The 20,604-nt window shown below is 29.9% G+C and overlaps 3 protein-coding genes across 4 annotated transcripts; 1 reads left to right on the forward strand and 2 right to left on the reverse strand.

Moving 5' to 3' along the window:
- Positions 1 to 1,438: 1,438 nt before the first annotated feature.
- On the reverse strand, positions 1,439 to 5,968 carry LOC109801149 (26S proteasome regulatory subunit Rpn7). Its single transcript, XM_020362155.3, has 8 exons — positions 5,752 to 5,968; positions 5,569 to 5,683; positions 2,998 to 3,088; positions 2,779 to 2,924; positions 2,469 to 2,688; positions 2,235 to 2,343; positions 1,878 to 2,046; positions 1,439 to 1,786 (listed from the first exon to the last, which is right to left on the reverse strand). The coding sequence occupies exons 1-8, from the start codon at positions 5,885 to 5,887 to the stop codon at positions 1,612 to 1,614; spliced, it is 1,161 nt and encodes a 386-aa protein (XP_020217744.1). The 5' UTR covers positions 5,888 to 5,968; the 3' UTR covers positions 1,439 to 1,611.
- Positions 5,969 to 9,008: 3,040 nt separating this feature from the next.
- On the forward strand, positions 9,009 to 10,736 carry LOC109801545 (E3 ubiquitin-protein ligase AIRP2). 2 transcript variants are annotated; one of them, XM_020362643.3, is made up of 5 exons: positions 9,009 to 9,313; positions 9,659 to 9,821; positions 9,922 to 9,988; positions 10,150 to 10,384; positions 10,489 to 10,736. In XM_020362643.3, exons 1-5 carry the CDS (start codon positions 9,225 to 9,227, stop codon positions 10,697 to 10,699), a joined length of 765 nt encoding a protein of 254 aa, XP_020218232.1. In that variant the 5' UTR covers positions 9,009 to 9,224; the 3' UTR covers positions 10,700 to 10,736. The 2 variants fall into 2 exon arrangements, with proteins under 2 accessions (XP_020218232.1, XP_029127785.1); XM_029271952.2 differs by having other exon boundaries at positions 9,664 to 9,821.
- A 2,453-nt stretch (positions 10,737 to 13,189) lies between these two features.
- Positions 13,190 to 15,074, reverse strand: LOC109800939 (GDSL-like Lipase/Acylhydrolase superfamily protein). The gene is made up of 2 exons (XM_020361877.3): positions 14,414 to 15,074; positions 13,190 to 13,954 (listed from the first exon to the last, which is right to left on the reverse strand). The coding sequence occupies exons 1-2, from the start codon at positions 15,029 to 15,031 to the stop codon at positions 13,448 to 13,450; spliced, it is 1,125 nt and encodes a 374-aa protein (XP_020217466.1). The 5' UTR covers positions 15,032 to 15,074; the 3' UTR covers positions 13,190 to 13,447.
- Between the last annotated feature and the right edge of the window lie 5,530 nt (positions 15,075 to 20,604).

Below are 20,604 nucleotides of genomic sequence, written 5' to 3' on the forward strand. Positions count from 1 at the left end.
TTTCATTCCTACATAAAAATGGTGAAAACAACATTTTTTTTATTTTAAAATTTTTACTTAATTTTGAAAATATTTTCAAAGAAAATATTTTTAACAATTTAATCAAACATATTTTGGATACCGTTTCTTGTTTTCTTTGAAAATGGAAATACAAATCAAACAGCCCTTAATTATCGATTTGTTATGTATCCTTTTGACAATATTATTGATTTTTTATGTATCCCTAATATCCTTCTGCTAAACAAAACATTACAACCATATAGTATAAGGCATTAAAATCAATACGAAACTCCCTAACAATAATAATAAAAACTATCTTGGCTACTACCGCTATTCTATCGCAGTCTTTTAACCAAAGCTATATTCTAAACTAAATTACTAGCAAAATTTACAACCAGCTTATACTTGTGCTGATGCAGTGTTCCTCTATCAAATATCAATATAAAGAACATCGATCAATGCAGATGATAATTCCATTTCATGTGTCGAAATCCCAACATCGATTATTGAAAATTAACTACCAAATGACAGGAAAATTGTAGAGGCCAAGTGGGTGCTAAGAAATTGTTTAAATTGAAATATATATATATATATATATATATATATATATATATATATATATATATATAAGGTAGCTTATAATAACTTTTTTTTTTATCAAAATAAGAATAATTAAATCATTTTTGGCAATAAAGGATATTAAATTTTAAATCCCTAATATCTTTTGTTAATAGGATATTTGGGATTTAATATCATTTTTTACTATAAAGGATTAGGTACATTGTTTAGCAATAGGACATTAGGGATTTAAATGTAAAGGATATATCTTTTCTTCCGGTAATATTGTTGATTTATTATGTATAGACTTAATTTAGTGATCTAATGTATATTTTCATTAAATTTTGACATATCTTGCATAAGTTCTGTTTCTTAATAAATTTAATTCTGCCTTCCTAAAATAAAAAACGTTGGCTTAAAAAAAGTATAATTAATTTTGAAGTTTCTTTTATTATTAGTCAATAAGTTAGGGATTTCACATAACTCCTTACTTTTTTAAAGTGCAATCGTTGCGGTAAGCAATAAAGTTATCTTGAATTACAATTCAGAACAGATAAACAACTCCGCTCTACTTGAGTCAAACCAAGAAATTGCAATAGAAAACAAGTGGGTAACACGAGATGGAAGGCATGCAATGCAAGATTCAATGTCATTCTGTCCTTATGGAGATGGCGAGATTATAGTCTGAGCCTGATAGTCGTACAAATTATGGCAGTCATGGTAGTCTTTCAACTTGATTATATCTGCTATTCTGCAGGAAACATGAATAATGATATATGGGACCAAGTCCTGTTTCTATCCACACATCCTATTCGCATGCAGTCAAACAATTGAATATATTCATCACAAAAATCATTGGAAACTGATCAACAGACTTGAATTCAGCAAGTTCGATTGTTCATTAATTTGGAAATCAAATGTACTACAGAATTGTAATGCCTGAGACCCTCATAGTAAAATGCATTCAACAGGATGTCCTTCAAATTTGAAATTGTCATTATCTCTGCCTTTCCAATAAAAAAACATCCAAGAATCCAAAACGCAAGAGAAGACCTAAAGATCAATCACACGAGACAATTTCTGGATCCTGTTCAATAGGAAGTCCCCTTGCTTAATAGTTGCTTGGTAAAGAGCATTCTTAGCATCAGGGCGGTTAGTTTCAAGAACACCTGCAACTTTATCAATCTTGCAATGAAGTTTCCCTGCTGCAATGAAACGTGATAGCTCCCTGGAAGCAAAAATGTAACAAGTTGCTACATGGCGTCTAAAAACTAAACAAACACTAAACCAAAATAAGGTTTGTGAAATGCATTACTTACACGTCAATAAAATCCACTGTCACTCCAAAGGCTTTTGCCATGGCCTCAATTGTCACACTCTTATAGGATTCCAAAAATTGGGAATAAACAACTGTTCTGACCTCCCTCATGTAATATCTGAAGTGGGGATGCAAATAGCGGTCCAACTTAATTTGCTCCGTCAGGCCAGCTGAAATAAATTTCAAACAAAATTATCAACATGGGACTAAAGAGATAGAAATGAATTACTGTCAGCACTTTGAAGCTCCAATTGTACATTGGATGATTTGCACAGATTCTCAAATTATAACACCGCAAAAAATGTTTTCTTCAAAAAATCACCACAAAATAAGAGAGATTTGGCACATGTCTGCTTACCAAATGCTGAGAAGAAAGACTTGTATTGGCAATCATACAAGGAGTTCAAAAACTCTGAAAGATATGGGATTTTGCCAATCACTGTTAAGATCTCTGGAGCATCTACTACCTGATGCAAATTAGTTTAAGTTGCTAATTTATAAAATGCAGAACACTTGCCAAGAAAATAAAAACAACAGTAAAGAAAAAGATAAATAGTTAAACTGTAAAAATCACAAGAAAGAATCAACATACCTTTTGCTTTAAGGAAACCCTATCCAATGATATAATGCTTGTCAAAACCGTATAAAATATAAAGGTGTCATAGGGAAAAAGTTCATAGGTTGTAAAGGTTGATATAGAATCCAAAAACAACTTGGCAGCCTTCTTGAAATTTCGAGTGGACATGCAGAACAGACCTTCATACACTTTCAGCCTATTCTTCCTTTCCCAATCACCACCTTCTTCAAACAAGCTGCCACCATGGTGCAAACAGTTAGAAAAACAATTCTTAACAAATATGATACAGAGCATAACTACAGATGTTTGAAATTCAAAACATTACTTTTTGGCTTTGTCAATGCTTTTAGAAATGAGATCAAAATCCATGTCAAAGAAACCAAGCTGCAATGTGTAAAACACCAGGTCCATCTTCTGGCCAACTGCAACTGTCTTGGTTTCTGTTACCTTGAGATGTTCCAAGGCTTTCTCCTGGTACATAAGAGCGTTATCAAAATTTGATTCCAGCAGTAGACAGGAAATAAGCAAATTATAATAGTTATACCTTGTCCCCAATCCGGATGAAAAACAAGGATTTTGCCAAGTGAGCCTCTCGAACTTCACTCTCACCCAAGTTTTCCTCAGCATCAGCAATCCTAAAAAGAGGCATCCACATGCATTATCATGACTGCAAGGATTATTAGACACAAAACTAATGAAATCATAAATGAGTGTGATATATCTGTCCCAGTCTCTGCATTTTCATTCTCCTGGAATCATAGTTTTTTAAGGATATATTGTAATTTCCTTCTTTTCCCTCTAACAATATTTTTTTTTCAGCCAAGAGAACAAGAGAAATTTATCTTAGAAAACATGTGCATCATCAGTATTGACACAGAGGTGAGGCAAATTTCATGCAATGAGACTTCGACCCTTGAAGAGATACAATCAATGCTGTAGATGCGGCCCTGCAGCCAAGTGGGAAGGATCATTTTGTGACTGCTTCAATCTTGAAACATTATGGTTTAGGTGCAGTGGACATCGATTGTGGTGCTATTGTGTCTGCTCTTTGAGAGCAAAAATGGTAGACTTTGGTATATTTTATACCTTTTTTTTCTCATTCAGCCTATGAATTTGTGATTTTATGGTCACAATGGTCATTCAGCTTTTTCTTGGTGAACCCTCATGCTTACACACAGCCCTATGTCTTTGAAGTCAAACAGATGTGTCTTTCTTAATCTCTCTATTTCTCGAAAGCAATATATACCACCCAGAAATTGTCCCTGATGTACCTTTCAGTTTTCATCCACAATTTCTTCTTTATAGACCTTTGTTTTCTTCTTTTTCTATGTTCTTGGTTTTGGTTGAAATATAAATCTGTTTTATGATGGTTTTTCATTATATGAGATATTGTTTGCATATCCTTTATGTATGTAGTAATTTTTACATTTATTGAAAAATAATTGCTTTGCTTAACTATGGTGGCTATTATGCCATCTGCCAGGCAACATATATGTTATGGGGTTTGCTGCCATTGAAGCCATGTGCCATTGGCAACACTGGGTATATAACATGACACTAAAATATGAAAAACACTAAATATTTAATCATACAACTAAGCCTTCTTCTCATTAGGAAGGGTCAAGTACATGGATCATTATCATATGATGCAACAGACTTCTCTCCTATGTTAAGTGCAAAGATAGACCAGTTACCTCCAAGTTCCTTTGACCTATAGTTTACTTTGGTGCCCCTCTACCTCTAATTTTTGGACTATCTTCCATGGTCACCCTCCTTTACTGGTGCTTTTGCAGGTTTTCTCCACACACACCCAAACCATCTAAAGAGGAGACTTCACCATTTTTTTCTACAATGGAAGCTACCCCCACTTTCTATCTAGTGATTGTATTCCTAATCCTATCTTATCTTGAGTACCCACTCATCCATTGTTATATTCCCATTTTTGAGGCATTAAGCTTACTTTCTTGTTGACTCTTTATCATCCAACACTCAATATGATATAGCATACAAGTCTTATAGTTTACAGTGAAATTTTTCTTAGAGCTTGTGTGGTAGTTTTCTATTACATATGACATTTGATATAGCATTCCTCCATTTCATCCATCCTGTTGGATCCCATGATTGACATCAATCTCTATCTTCTCATCACTTCATAAGATATACCCAAGATAATTAAAGCGTGTGACTTCTCATATGGTATGTTCCCCAATAATTACCTCCAAGTTACAGCTATTGCATCTCTTGTGGTTTTGCTAAACTTGCATTCCACATACTATGCTTTCTTCCACTTAGGTGAAAGTAATGTGTTTCCAAGGCTAGTCATCCCCATCAAGGTTTTAAAAAATGGTCAGGGACCACAATTTCAATTGCAACTTAAGGTTTTTGAGGTCTCTACGACCACAATTGCAGCCACATCAGTCACAATTTCCCACAATGTCAAGGATCATGACACAATCACGACTGCGATTTAAAACCTTGATCCCCATATCTCCAACTTTCAATTTATTTCTTCCTCCAACCAAGACTATGATAACAAATTCTTTCCCCCAATTTCCAACTCTCAAAAATCCATCACAATACTCAAGTTTTCATATTGAATTCAATACAAGAACCGCTTTTACCAAAAAAAAAAAAAATTAGAGTAACACCGATAACTTTGCAGAGAGGGGGGAAATTTAAGTCTAGAGATACTTGTGTAGGAGAAACACGGTTAGACGGATTCACAACTTCAAACATACCTTAGTACCAGACAATCAGCATCTACGTCTTCTAATTCCATTACCTAGTTGCAGACTACAACCCAACTGACGATAAACACGACGACGATAACAACATAAATCACAATAAAACTAATACTGAAAGAACCACAACCAAAAGATGTATCCTTAGATACAAGGACGAACCAAAACACACTAGCATAATTCAAATAAGCAAATCTATGTAAGACGGTGGTTTAGTTGAAAAATAAAACTATTATATTAGGATTACATATCACTCTTCCTTCAGATTCACGAACACTCCTCATTTAACCTACTAAATTTCAAATCCGAAACTCCAAATGGTGTTGGGCGCAGACATCGTGGGTAAGGGGAGGGAGGAAGAGAGAGAAACTCACTTTTCGTCGAGCTTGTTGAGCTCTTCGTCAATTTTAGCGCGCATGGAGTCCAAAAGGGCACGATCCATGTCCAACACAGAGTCTGCTATTAGGGTTTCGTACAAAGGCACCATATCTGCGCAGAAAGGAGAGTGAAAACATGTTTGAGAAGAGAAAGATCGAAAGGGGGAGAGAGAGAGTTACCGTTTTCCTTAACGTGAGTGAAAACATCCTCTTTGTAGCGAACTTTGTCAATGTCTTGCACATCGGGTTGTCGGAGGAGGAATAGCTTGTCGGCGAGCACCAACTGTGGCTGCTGAGACCCCTCTTCTCCTTCCATGGCTGCGGCTATCTATGGCTTCTGCTTTTGCTTCCGTTTCCTCCAAATACACTCTTCTACTTTTTTCCGTTAATTTATAATTTATTTATCGCATATACTTTATAATTAAGTCGCAACAAAACGATGTCAAGCTCAACTTGCAAGTTACACAACACAGCCACGGAGCTCTTCAAATTCGACTAACTGTTGATGTTAATTAGAAAATATTAATACAACAAAACCCTAATTATTCTACTTTTATTTTTTCAAATGTGATAGCAAATAATTTTTCATTTTAAATAATTCAGTTCAATAAATTGTATTTTCTTCGTTTTAAGGATATTCTTAATTACATTGCATTTATATATATGAATATATATATATATATATATAAACTATGATTTTTTTCAAAGAAAAATATGTACTCCCTAATATTTTCATTTAAATGAATAATCTATTTTTGATGAATTTTTATTGTTCTTCATATTAAATTTATTTGAAGCATATTTTCAACAAAAAAAAATTGGTACAGAATTAAATAATGCTAATTAATTTTCTTAATTAATGTAATATTTTATATTTTATATTTTTGTTCAAATAATCTTTATTAATATTTGAGATGACAAGAATAAGTTAAGTCAAAATTTGAATATATAAGTTGAGTTTGTTCTGTAAAATTTTATTCTTAATTAATCTTATCTTATTCTTATATAATAGAATAAATAAAAATAATAGAATATAATATGAATAGAGTATTAAGTCTAATCTATTATTTATCATAAATTTTTTTAATAAGTCTTAATATTTTTAAAATCTGATTTGATCTATTAACCTATTTATTAATATTAATTAGATCAATGAACTTAATTTTTAAAAGTTAATAAAATTATTTTTAAATTCACTCAATATTATTAAAAAATTAAATTTTTAAAAAAATATAGGAGAAAAATTAGATCATTTTTTTTGAAAGACCAATTCATGCATAATCTATGTGATGTACATTCATATACAAGTCGTAAACTTATAATAACGAAGAAAATATTTTAAGTATTGATAATTTATTTTTATTTTATAAGTTTGTTTATTTATTTATTTATATTTTTAATAATATATATTAATTTTTTATTATATTATATAAATAAATACATTGACCTATCATGCTTAACATACTTTTTTATAAGTCTAAGTCTAATCTTTTATATAAATAAATTTTTTTAAGAATCTAAACTTCACCTTTTTATTAAACAAGTCAGATCAAACTTTAAAGAGATCAGGTTATAAATCTCTATTTAAAGTTTAACCTAATTCTATCTCTATTTGAACAAGAATATATATTTTAAGAATATACATAAATCTCCTTTGAGAAGATGTTAGTTTAAATCTTACAAGTTGAATTAAGACATTTTAAATAGTCGAGTCATTTGAACATTCATTCAAATTTGAGTTGATTAAATTTGTGTGAATTCACGGTATACGGCATAAACTGAAATATATTTCTGTCATAAGGTATTTTTGTTAATGTGAGAATAAGTTATTCTGAATAACATAGGCCAACTAATCTAACGGATCAAATTGTACAAGCCCAAAACCAAAGACATAAGCCCAAAACTTTATGAATAGCAGTCCAAGTAAAAGCCGGAGAAACTTGAATGCTAAAGGCCCAAAGTTCCTTTCAGAGAAGGACAAGAAAGATGACAGTTGTTCAGGTGCTCCGTTAACTCGGCTGCTCAAGAGAAGGTTCTACTAGAAGGAGAAAAAATATTAAAAAATTTATGAGCTGATATATAAAATAATTTTACATCTTAAACTAATCACAAATCACTATTAATTTAATTTTTTTATGTATTAATTATAAAAGTCAACATCTTATCACAAATAATAGTTTGAGATTGGATATATCATTACATCACCTATTTTCTCAAAAAATATACACTAATAAAAATTTATCTTCTTTATTCATGTAAATAAGTATAAAAGAGTATTCATTATTTTTCTTTCTAATTTCACCTTTCTTATTAAACAAGCTGTTAGAATTTTACCCAAAAAAAAAAGAAGAAAAAACAAGCTGTTAGAAAATTCCCTGTCCCTTCCCCAACAGAAATAAATACTAGTATTAGTAATAGAGAGCATTAAATAAGTGTATCAACTGCCAACAATAACAAGTTAACAGCTAAACACGGGAAACTAGATAAGTCAAACATGTCTACTAGTAATGCAATTGCAAGTTTAGATATAAAGTAATAAATTATTGGGCTGAAGATATAACTTTTCACTTTATAAAATCCAAAAACAAAAAATATTTCTTTCTAATGATACTTTAATTTTTTTGTTTACATGTATATGCTTTTAAAAATATTATTGTTCAAAGTACATATAGAGTATATTTGGTATAGAAGAAAAAAAGTAAGAAAAAAAATAAATTTTAAGGTGATTAATAGGAAAAAAGAAAGATAAATATTTAATTTTATCTTACTTAATTGTGTAAAAAAACAATATTATATATTTCTAATACAAATATCCTAAAAAAATAAAAGTAATATATTTTTATACTTTGCTTCCCTATTCCTTTCAATTATAGTATTAATTAATTATCAATAAGTAAACATTCTCTCTATCGAGAGAGTTGGAAAAGATTATTAGTCATACGTACATTAACTGACTTAGTAAAAAAATAGTTAAATAAAAAAAATACTACTACAAATCTCAATAATTTAAAAAACATATTTTTAATAAATTTAATATTATTAATTAAATTAAAAAAAAACTACTTTAATTCAGTTAAACTATTTAAAATGCACGGTAGTGATTTTCTTCATTACTAAACAAATCAACAGCAGTTTGACACAATTTATGCTTGATTTAAACATTTATACCATCAATGAAAATTTGCTTATAAAAAGAAAAGAAACATTTAAATTACTTGATTATATTGAAAATAATAAAATCTAGATATAATTTCTTAGATGTGATAGGTATTATTCTTTAATCAAAAATTAACATTTTATCTAAATGACATATGTAAGTGTATATTAATAAGATCTGTATCTATTAATAAAATAAAATTTCAATTTTAATTGGTGGACCATCCTAATTTTACCTAAATTTGTTGTATTCAAAATTTGTAGGTAAGCTAACAAGAAGGCAACGAGCAATTGATGATTCTAGATTTGTGGAGTGCTGGTGGTCAACAAAACACCTCTGAGCGTCTCCAATGTTCAAAAGACCATTTCTCTGCTTGTTTTTGGTCAACTCAACTCCCAACAAATTTCCATGGCATTTTTTATGTTGTGTTTCCTCTCACCCCCATTTATTCTCCACCTTCCTCCCTCTCTTTTCATCTCTGCTTCCCCTTTGAACCATGTTGCGTTACCAAATGATTCATTCAACACCCTCTTTCCGTGACTCCCTCAAGGCACTTGAAGCTGACATCCAACATGCCAATGTGCTGTGAGTTCTTGAAGCAATGCATCCATTTTATCATTTTAAGTTACTTTACCTGCATTTGCATGCTAGGTTAGACATGACCATACTTGTACATTTATCATTAATGTTGAGATGATTGGATTAGGATTTACTATAAAATTTAAATTCAGTTTTTTAATGTGTAGTTAGTATGATTTTTCGATTAAAACTTGAGTTTTACCTCAATAATATAAGTAAATGTATATTAATGTTATCATGTATATTATCAAGTAAAATTTCAATTCTGATCGAAAATGCATCAACTACATTTGAACTGTACCTAAGTTCGGTCTAACTAATATTATGGTTTAAAATTTAAACCTCATGCAGGGCAGCTTCTATTCCAAGGGACAAGGGCAGGACTTGCCTTCAAATGAAGTTGGTCTACAATAAAGTGGCACCTCTTTTTCTCTTTCTATTTCAATGGATGGATTTCTCATGCTCCTGTCTACCTTCAACTCATTTTAATCTTTTTCGTGTAGTTGTCTACAAGGTTAATTAATTATTGTCTGTACCCTTGTTTCTTTTCCACGCTGAATTAATTCTGTTGTCTTCTTTCTTCAATTTTTAATTGAATTTGCTCTCTGTCTTAGGTGCATACCAATGCGAAGCCAGATACTTATTCTTGTGGAAGAAAAGCAACTGTAAGCGAGTTCTACAGTAAGTAATTAACAAGTACCAACCCTTTCTTCCACACTTCCACTTATTGTGTGCCAATATTGATCCAATTATTGCATTGTTGTTTTCTTTCCATTTTGATAAGTACATTTAATAGTTTGTTTTTAGCCTAACTAGTTGCATTCATTAATCTACAAATGCAGATGTTATATTACCTTCTCTACAGCGTCTTCATGGTGATTTAGTAGAAGCTGACATTACTCGAGCAAAAGATCACAACATGGAGATGGTTATCAAGGGGAATGAGGAGGATAAGAGGAATACTTCTGATTTTGACTTGGAGAGAGAAATTGAGTGTGGCATTTGCTTAGAGTCCTGCACCAAAATGGTTTTGCCTAATTGCTGCCACGCCATGTGTATAAATTGTTACAATGACTGGTAATCATAATTAACCACGTTAACCTGCAATTGTTAATAGAAGAATATGGAGTTATATATTCTTACTAGCAGTTAATACATGTTTTTATGACTTTATGATACAGGAAAACAAGGTCAGAGTCTTGTCCATTTTGCCGGAGAAGTTTAAAGAGAGTTAAATCGGGGGATTTGTGGGTTCTAACATGCAGTAGAGATGTGATTGATATGCAAACCATATATAGAGAAGATATGTTGCGTCTCTATCTCTTTGTAAACAACCTTCCCCAATATACCCCAGATGCTCTTTTTCTTGGGTATTACGAGTACTTATTTTAATTGAAGATACAATATTGGTAGCTATCTGTTTATAGAATGAATTTGGTCAAAATTTCTCCTAATCTCCTTCACTCAATTATTACACACTTGCGTGAAATAATACTATCTACTGGGTTTATCAAGATACCACAAGAAAAAATGAGGTGACCCTTGTTTTAAGTAGAAATTTCATATGCATTTTTTAACATCTTCCTTGTATGGTTGTGGAGTGGAGAGGAAAGAGAAAATCTTTATATTTCTATTGGAAACAAGTTGGACGATTACTTAATAAAGCGAGACATGTATATTTACCATTTCAGAACCAGTACTTGTGAGGTACTAGCCTATGTACTATAAATATTATCATAAAAAACTAAAATAATACTTATTTTAAAATTTAATTTTCTGTTTAAAACGAGGATTATCATGTAGTATAGTAATACCACATTATTGCGAGACGGAGGAAGTACAGTACAGTATGTATTTTTAAATTTTAACTGATATCACAAGATGTTGCTGTATTATTAGGCAGTGGAATTTGAATGATTGCAATAAAACCCTTATTGCTTTATGAGTACTACACAGGACTTTTCAAAACTACCGAGCCTGTTTTGGCAAATGACCAATTATCATACTAGACGGGAGGGTGCACGAGTATTCATGTGCCAATCTTTTTCATGGCCGTAGACTTAGGTTAGCATTAAAGGTTGTCCAATTTGTTACCACTACTTTATGATTTTGGGTTTTATGTGTTCTAGAGGGAGAAAGAAGAGGTAACTGTCCACAACCACCAGCATGTGCTAATTAAATCTTGATCATGTTCTGGAAACATGCAGACTTGGAAGTTGGAACGCATCAAAGTGATACTCACTAATACTAGCATGAATTAATACTCTGCTGTTCTAGATTCCTCCATCGTTTAATAAATTAATACTGTAGTACAGTACCTTTCACCGGTTCCAAGAGATCTACCCTAATTAATTCGGAAGAAGTAATGTTTCCATTCAATTTATTTTCCTCCGCTACCAATACAAGTTCTGACTTTATTTCAATCTATTCACCATCTGTCGGTTTTCGAATACTCCAATCAGTATAGTACTTTCCCAAGGAATAGTTACATACTACTCATAAGATTGTCAGAAATCAAAAGTAAATAATTTAGGTTCAATTATATTTTTAACTTTTTTAAATATATAATTTTATTCTTTTAATGTAAAAGAAAAATATTTAGTTTTTAAATTTTAAAAATTTAAAATTTCACTTTTTCTAATCAAATTCATTTATTAATTCTTAAATTTTAATATTTATTTTTGTTTAAGTAATATGACATTTAATAATATAACATTCGACAATTAAAAAAAAATATATAAATAAAATTTATTAATAAAATAAATGTTAATCATTTATTAAAATAGCTTTACAAATAAAAAAATCTTATGTTATTTAAATTATTTTTAAAAATTCCTTATATATTATTTTTTTAAAATATTATATCGCTTAAATGATAATAAATTATTAAACGATATCAAAATTTAATGATCAATCATAAAACTAAAATTTTATATTTTTATAATTGAAGAACTAAATTTTCATATTTTAAAATAGTTTAACCAATAATTTTTGTGTCAAGTATTTACATATAGTAAGTTTGAATTTCGTACTGTCACTATGATGTATTAAAAAAAATTACAAGTTCTTTTCAACTGAAATATAAGAATTTTATCTATTAAAACATAAATAAATTTAATTTAATTTAATTATATTATTTCTAAAATGCTCCTGATTTAACTGAGATGTTATTTTTAATGATTTATTTTTATATTTATATCAAATTTTAGTAAAGGCCAATTTAAAAATAAAAAGATACTGCGTATTTAACTTTTATTTCTTCTTATCCTTTTTAAAATAAACAAACTATAAGTTTCATGTGATCCTTAATTATGATTATTTTTTTCTCAATTTCAATAAATAGATGATAACATATACTCCACAGTATTAACGTCTCGGGTCTCTAAGACAGAATTTTGAAAATTTTATTGTCTGTTCAAATTCATAGTCAACGGTTAAACTTAACACAAGAAATATACTAATGATCAAAGAGATTTAAAAATATTTAAAAATAAGAATGTCTCAATATGTTAGAAAGAGAACACATAAATTTAAGATGAATTTAACAATATTAATTAAATTAAATTTTTTAATAATGATGAATTAGATAATTATTAAATTTTATAGAGTACTACTGTTTTTTTTTTTTTTCTCGAAGGAAGTACTGCTTAGAAATTAAAGTAGAGAGACTAATTGTTTTGAGGACATTGTATATGTATGGAAATAAAGCTGTTTCCCCCAAGCAAAAAAATACGTCAAATGAACCTTTGATGCAAATGCTAGAATGTGGAAAACTGCTTCCATGATCCGAAATCATAGACTAATTTTCCAACAAATTTTCCTCACATTTTCAGCCACAATTTTTTTATTTTTTCAATTTCAAGTTCCTAGATAAGATATATATAAATAAAAAAGAAACATTTATTAACCCAAAACCAAAATCATCTAAACAAGCACAAATTGCAGCCTAGTTTAATATAACCATGACAGATTATATAAACAGAACTACATTCCTTTCAACTTCTCTTACATGGGGCAGTAGACACATGTTCTAGCAAACACAAATAAAATCCGGTTCCCTCACTTATAGTTACTGCAATAGCAGATTCATTAAAGTGATAAGGACAAGTATGTCCCAAACATTATTCCTGGTTGAACCATTCACCCCACCCTCTCTTTTTTTCCCAACAAAAAATCAAAGGGAGGTTGGGTGTAGTTTCCTTGCAGAAACATATTCGAAATAGCTTTATACATGGCCTCAGTGAGGTGAACACCATCCCAATTGATGTACTGAGAAGGGTTTCCGCAGACAGTGGCGTTAGGTGTGCCACACGTGGCAAACACACTGAAGTTGTAAGGTGGTTCCCCTGATCCACAGCAAACGTCGAAGACCTCTTTGAATCCATATTTGCTTGGATCCTTCATGACAGTGCGGTAGGCGTTGTAGTAATCAGCATAAAGTATGACAGCTTGGGGGTACTGTTTCCTGAATTCATCTAATTTGGCTTGCAGCACAAGGTTGTGGTGGTAGCTTTGGTTGTTCACACTTCTCACACATCCAATCTCATCTCTATTATCAGGAGGAGCCAGATACATGGACAATGTCAAACACCCAGTTAGAGGCAAACCCTGCACCACTAGGTACTTGGCACCCTTCTCAAGCAATGCCTGCAAAACAGATTGAGAATGAAAACTGGGATAAGATGATCACTGCACAAAAATTGCAAGTTTTTTGAGTTTTAACTACTTGGTAGAAATGACCAATTAGGACAATAATCCAGCAAATGTAGTACCATAAATGCTTTTAGTATTGCTCTCTTATCAGAAGCGAAAATCTTTAATACACGTATAAACCTTTACTACCTAGATTATGAGTTAAAATTCTAATCCTATCACTTGAATTATTGAGTTAAAATTCTAATTATAATCAGAGAATTATGTGAATTACAGAGTTAAAACTATTTTTATCTATATCATTGAGTTAAAACTTTAATTCTAATAAGAGAGTTATATGGATTACTAAGTTAAAACTTAAACTTTGATTAAAGAATAATGTGAATTACTCTAAAAAAATAGCAAAAGTAGTTATGAAACGGTATCTAAGTTTTGTGGGTGTTGTGTTATTACCTGTAAAGCTCCTGAGACACTGCTGATGGCAAGCTTCCTTATGGTGTCGTCAGGGACAGAAGATCCAAGGGTGTAGGCATAGTCATTGACTCCAATCTCCCCAAACCAGAACAAAGTGTCATCAAAATCATTGCACTTTGCTTCTTGACATTCCTGGCTCTGGAGGTAGCGGTTAAACCATATGATCTGGGTCTGGATGGACTGAGGAGTGATGTCAAGGGAGAGGTTGTTCCTGACAAAGAACAAGTGGTTTATGGCGGTGGAGCCAGCAACGGCGAAGTTGACACCGAAAGTGTCGTTGCCTCTGATGTGGCGGTAGGGGGGCAAGTAGGGCAGTGACAGGGCTTCAGCGACGAAGTCAATGACGAGTCTTCCATCGGAGTATCGGTTGGTGGAGTGGTTGAAGAAGGTGGTGCCGTAGGGAGAGTTTGAGACGTGGCCAAAGCCACTTGGTCCTTCGGCGTTCTTGGTGTTGCCTGTGTCCGTGAAGGAGTCACCAAAGGCGAAGACCCTTTTGAAGGGTTTGCTTCGTACCTCAGCTGTTGCTGCACAACAAGCTGACACTGTGCAGAGGATGGTAATGAGATTCAAGAGCATGGATGCCACACAAGTACCCATTTCAAAACCCCACCTTAATTCTCTTCTCACAAGAGTACTTCTCCATTACCACCTTATATATATATACATATACAACAATTTTATTATTTTTTACTAATGTTTAATGCTTAGTTATCTTTCTACACTCAATCCATAAAATTAAAAATTAAAAAATCATGTTCCATTCGTATAGATAATAATGTAAAAATATATATTATTGTAAATACAATATTTATTCAAAATGAATATATTTATAAATACTTTTAAAAAATCCAAATAATTTTTTCTACAAATTATGTACCAGATTTTGCTTGTACCTACTTTTTATCATAACATCAAACATTAATTTTCTAATAAGCAGATATAGTTATATACGATAATGAAATAAATTTAAAACTAGCAAGTTTCCTATAGACTATATGAGTAACTTAAAATTACATATATAAAAAATAAAACATAATAACTAATATTTTTATGAGTTTAATAATCAGGTATCGATAATTTGATAATGTAAAATTATTTCATATTATTAACCAATTATATATTATGATATGTATGATTTTTAAGTATTTTTAATTAGTATGACTTTTTAATTGAAAAATAATAATCTAATTTAAATTTATAAAATAAGAGAGAATTATTCGCATAAAATTTAGAAGAATTTTCTTAAGACTGCCCTAATGTTGTGTTTTATCTCTGGATTTGACTTTGCACATATTATTTTCTGATGCACCGTCCTACAGTGCAGATCTAGTGTCCGACTTACATTATTAATCCTATTAATATTTGTGGTTTGCGACGGTAGCTGGGCTACTAGGGTCGACACCTTTATAAGAGTTTAGGGTTATATTTTATAAAATATTTTATGTCAACATATTATTAATGTCGATCTTTTTTTTTTCATTTATAATAAACTTGAAAATTTATTCACATTTGACACACCAATTTTATAATTATTCTTTTGATCATTATTGAAATATTAAATAAAATTTGATATATTTTATCTACTAAAAATATAACTAATGGTGAAAAATTATTTAATAATATAAATAGAAATATACTAACAAGTATGTTAAAAATGTTGCTTAAAAAATAAGTATTTTTTTAAAAAAATAATAAAATACTGCATTATTTTTAAATTATAATGTGATTAGTATAAAATATTTATTAATAATTGATATAAAGTAATGTATACAGTTGATAAAAATGATATTACTTTTGATCAGTGTTTATAAAACCGGACCGAACCGGCTGGTCGGACCGGTTGGACCGGGAACCGGTGGTCCAGCCGGTCCGAACCTTAAGTTGGATCGGTTATGCAGTCGACCCGTTTCAAACCGGATTGAACCGGTCAATTTTCTGGTTCAACCGGTGAACCGGTGGGTCAAACCGGTTCAACCACTTTTTTTTTTTTTTTTTTTAAGGGACCATAAACCACAAAAATAATAATGAAAATTGAATCTTTTAATAGAAGAACAAAGATTCTTATTAAATATAACAATAACTACTTGTTTTAATGTATTTGTTTATATAATATACAACTTAAATAACTTTTATAGTATATTATTAATTTTATATTATATATTTAATAATATAATATATATGTAAATATTACATATATTATTTTGTGATATCAATTGCAAGCATATTATATATGTACATATTATTTATATTTTTAATTTGTATTAATATACAGTTTAATATGTAATTTTTTATATATTTTTTACAAAATAAAAATAAAAATAATTTTAAATAAGATAGAAAAATTGAAATTTAAAATAAGATATAAATTTATTAAAATTTATAAGTATAAAATATATTTAATATGAATATTTTTTTAATAAAAATAAATAAAAACCGAATCATGCGGTTCAACTAGTAACCCACCGGTTCAACCTTTGACCCACTGACCCAGTACCTTAACCGGTTCGATGACCGGTCCGGTTTTTAAAACTATGCTTTTGATAATTTCTTTTGTGTCTATTTTTATTTTATTTTTGTTTTTAAATAAGATACAGATGGTATGGAGTATTTTTTATTTTAATATTATTTATATTTTTTACAACTTTTATGTATTTGAAATTTTATTAAAATTTAACATATTACAGTAATAATTTTCATATATAAAAATATAGATGAGGAGGCAGATTAAAAAAATATATTGAATTTGTAATAATTGAGGCAGTGAATGAGGTTGTCCCTACACCAACCGTTTTTTCATGATGTATTCATGAAAGGGGAAGGTGTGCGGCGGGAGAATGGTTAGTTTCGTACACGAACCCCTTTTGCTAAGTTGGAGTAAATTTGCGAGCGGTTTACTTTGGTGTGTCGTTCATTCATTAATGTCTACAACCAACAACGCTCTCAATGCCTCCACTTGTCAAGTTGCTAAATGCCTTTTACATTATGCTATGAATGGAAATTGGTAACGGGATATGAATATTTTAAACTTTGATTTGTTCTATACTTCTATTAAATTAAAATATTATATTTATATTTTTAAAAAATTATTTATTTTTAAAAGTTAAATTTAAACTTATAAAAAAAAATTGTTAAATTTGATAGATCAGTTTATTTATCAATATAATATAACAAAAATTAATATACTTATATTATTTGAATAAAATTACCTTTAGTTATTATATTGTATGTAAAAATATATATGGATATAAATAAGCTGTTCCTTTAATAAAAAATAATTTAATTTATTTTTTCTTTATGACATTATATATATATATATATATATGAGATTATCTTGTATATAATAAGTTTTTTTTAATTTGTAAATTATTATCATAATTATTTTAATATATTAAAATATGAGTTAATTATTTAGAATATACCAAATTAGATATAAAAAATATTTAAAACTTTTTTATATGATTATTTTTTTCATTATAAATTTATAGTTTTATGGTTTGTATATGAATATACACCAACATACACAACTGTGCATGAATTGTATCTTTGATAGAAAATAATTCATTTTTCCCCTCTTTATGACATTATATGTATTTCAAAATTTAAACCTTAATAATATCGAGTAAATTATATTTTATCGCATAAATTAGAAAATAACTCTCAAAGACATATTTAAAAATAAAGTTGTTGACTTTTTAAAAATTAAGTTTATTAGTTTAATTAACATTATTAATATAAAATAGACTTTTAAATAGACTAATAAATTAGATAAGACTTTAACAAAATAACTTTTCTAACGGGAGTCTCATATAACTTTACAATCTCACCTATGTGCAACTTGGTCTATCATTCCAAAAGGTATCTAATATTGTTAGAGATAAAGTGAGTAGACTTCGTTACTCTATCCACTATAACCCAAATAGAATCTAGATTCTTTATAGTTCTAGGTAATCCAACCACAAAGTTCATAGAGATGTTATTCTACTTCCACGCAGGTATATATCTAATGGTTGCACCTTTCATAAAGGTTTCTAGTATTTCACCTTAGATTTTTGGCAAACTAAGCAAACATACACAAATTCTTCTACCTCCCTTTTCATCCTAGGCCACCATAACATCTTCTTAAGATTATGATATATTTTAGTGGCTTCTAGGTGGATATTAAATTTACCCTTATGACCTTCATCAAGGATCATTTTCTTAAGCTCGGGTATACAAAAAACACACAACCTATCATCAAGCCTTAACACTCCATGTACACCAACTCCAAACTCACTCTTTTTTCCCTTGGTTCAACTTCTCTATTTGACTTAATAAGAAAGGATATACCTTTTGAATCTCTCTAATCTCATCTATTAGGTTATTGTCACCCTCAAGGTTCCCAATCTAATACTTCTGAGGTCAACTCAATAGCCAAACTAAAGTGTTTAAACCCTCCTAACAAACTAAGCTTTCTAACCATTAAAGTAGACACCTGAAGGAATTTCCTACTTAAATCATCAACCATTATATTGGCCTTACTAGGGCGATAGCTAAGCTCAAAGTCATAGTCCTTAAGAAACTTTAACCATCTCCTTTGTTTCATGTTATGCTCTTTTTTGGTCAAATAAATACTTAAGGCTTTTATGGCCTCTAAACACCTTAAATCTATATCCAAACAGGTAATGTCTCCACAACTTTAACACAAAAATTACAACAGCTAACTCTAGATCATGGGTAGGATAATTTTATTCACGAGTTTTCAATTGCTTAGATGCATAGGTTACTACCTTCCCTTTCTGCATAAACACTCCTCCTAAACCCATCTTAAAGGTGCCACAATACACTACAAAGGTTTCAATAGTGTCAGGTATTACTAAAACAGGGTGCACTAGTTAGTCTCCTCTTAAGCTTCTAAAAACTCTCCTCACACTTAGAGTCCTACACGAAAGGTTGGTTCTTCTTAGTTAACTTAGTCCAAGGCAAGGTTAACCTAGAGAAATTCTCTATAAACCTCCTATAGTAACCAACTAATCCTATAAAAATCCTAATCTCAAAAATTTACTTAGATGTTTCCCACTCTAAAACAATTTTTACCTTAGAAGAACCTACAACTATCCTTCCCTCAAATATAATGTGTCCTAAGAAGCCACAATATTTAGCCAGAACTCAATCTTATACAACTTAGCATAAAAATGTTTATCCTCAAGGGTTTGCAACACTATCCTAATATACTCGGTATGCTCTTCCCCAGTCTTAGAGTATATAAGGATGTCATCTATGTAGACCACTACAAACCTATCAAGGTATGGTGAAAGATCATATTCATGTAATCTATGAATATTCTGGGTGCATCAGTCACATCAAAAGGCATAACTAAATACTCATAATGTCCATAGCTAGTCCCAAAAGGTAGTTTTTGGAATATTCTCAGACTTCACCCAAATTTGATGGTAACCTAATTTCAAATTTATCTTGCTAAACACACAAGCTTCAACTTACTAGTCTATAAGGTCATCTATCTTAAGCAAAGGACATCTATTAACGGTAACTTTGTTAAGTTGGCAGTAGTCTATACACAACCTTATACTTAAGGGCGGATCCATGTATAGAATTGCCCCCACTAAAATTCTACCATTTCTCTTTTTTAAAATAAATATTAATTTTTTTAAGAAATATATATTTATTAATTATATTTTAATTATTCTAATATAATAAAATATATTAATATTTTATTTTATTGTTTAATTACTTTCACTTTGTGAAAAAATTATCTTAATTTTTTATAAAAATGATTCACTTATTCCATGAGTAAGTCTTGGTAAACTTACTTCGCTCAATAACTAATATTCTATATCAAATTTTTTTAAAAATTCAATTGTTAAATTAAAAACTCTTAATATATAGATCAAGTTTATAAATTTTTAAAAAAATTGAAAATCATATGATACTTTGTTAGATAAATTTAAATTAACATATAAAATATTTTTATAATTATTCATCAATTTAAATTAATAAAATAAAGTATCAAATAATTTTCAAATTTTAAAAAATTTTATAAATTTGATTTATACATTAAGGACTTTTAGTTGAATGATTAGATCATTGGAACTTGATGTATAACATGAGTGATTAAGTGGATTAAGTCTATTAAAACTTAATCTTAAAATAAGTAGATCCCTCCTCCTCATTAT

The sequence above is a fragment of the Cajanus cajan genome, chromosome 5, assembly GCF_000230855.2.
Source record: "Cajanus cajan strain Asha chromosome 5, NIPB_CcT2T_4, whole genome shotgun sequence".
NCBI lineage: Eukaryota > Viridiplantae > Streptophyta > Magnoliopsida > Fabales > Fabaceae > Cajanus > Cajanus cajan.

Excerpts from the sequence above, each read along its gene's own strand:
- LOC109801149 (XM_020362155.3), bottom strand. The coding sequence starts at position 5,887 with ATGGAAGGAGAAGAGGGGTCTCAGCAGCCACAGTTGGTGCTCGCCGAC. Across the intron at positions 3,089-5,568 it reads CTCAACAAGCTCGACGAAAA|GATTGCTGATGCTGAGGAAA; the intron begins GTGAGTTTCTCT and ends GCCTCTTTTTAG. Across the intron at positions 2,047-2,234 it reads GTCTTTCTTCTCAGCATTTG|CTGGCCTGACGGAGCAAATT; the intron begins GTAAGCAGACAT and ends AATTTATTTCAG.
- LOC109801545 (XM_020362643.3), top strand. The coding sequence starts at position 9,225 with ATGTTGCGTTACCAAATGATTCATTCAACACCCTCTTTCCGTGACTCC. Across the intron at positions 9,314-9,658 it reads ATCCAACATGCCAATGTGCT|GGCAGCTTCTATTCCAAGGG; the intron begins GTGAGTTCTTGA and ends AACCTCATGCAG. Across the intron at positions 10,385-10,488 it reads ATAAATTGTTACAATGACTG|GAAAACAAGGTCAGAGTCTT; the intron begins GTAATCATAATT and ends TTTATGATACAG.
- LOC109800939 (XM_020361877.3), bottom strand. The coding sequence starts at position 15,031 with ATGGGTACTTGTGTGGCATCCATGCTCTTGAATCTCATTACCATCCTC. Across the intron at positions 13,955-14,413 it reads GTGTCTCAGGAGCTTTACAG|GCATTGCTTGAGAAGGGTGC; the intron begins GTAATAACACAA and ends TCTGTTTTGCAG.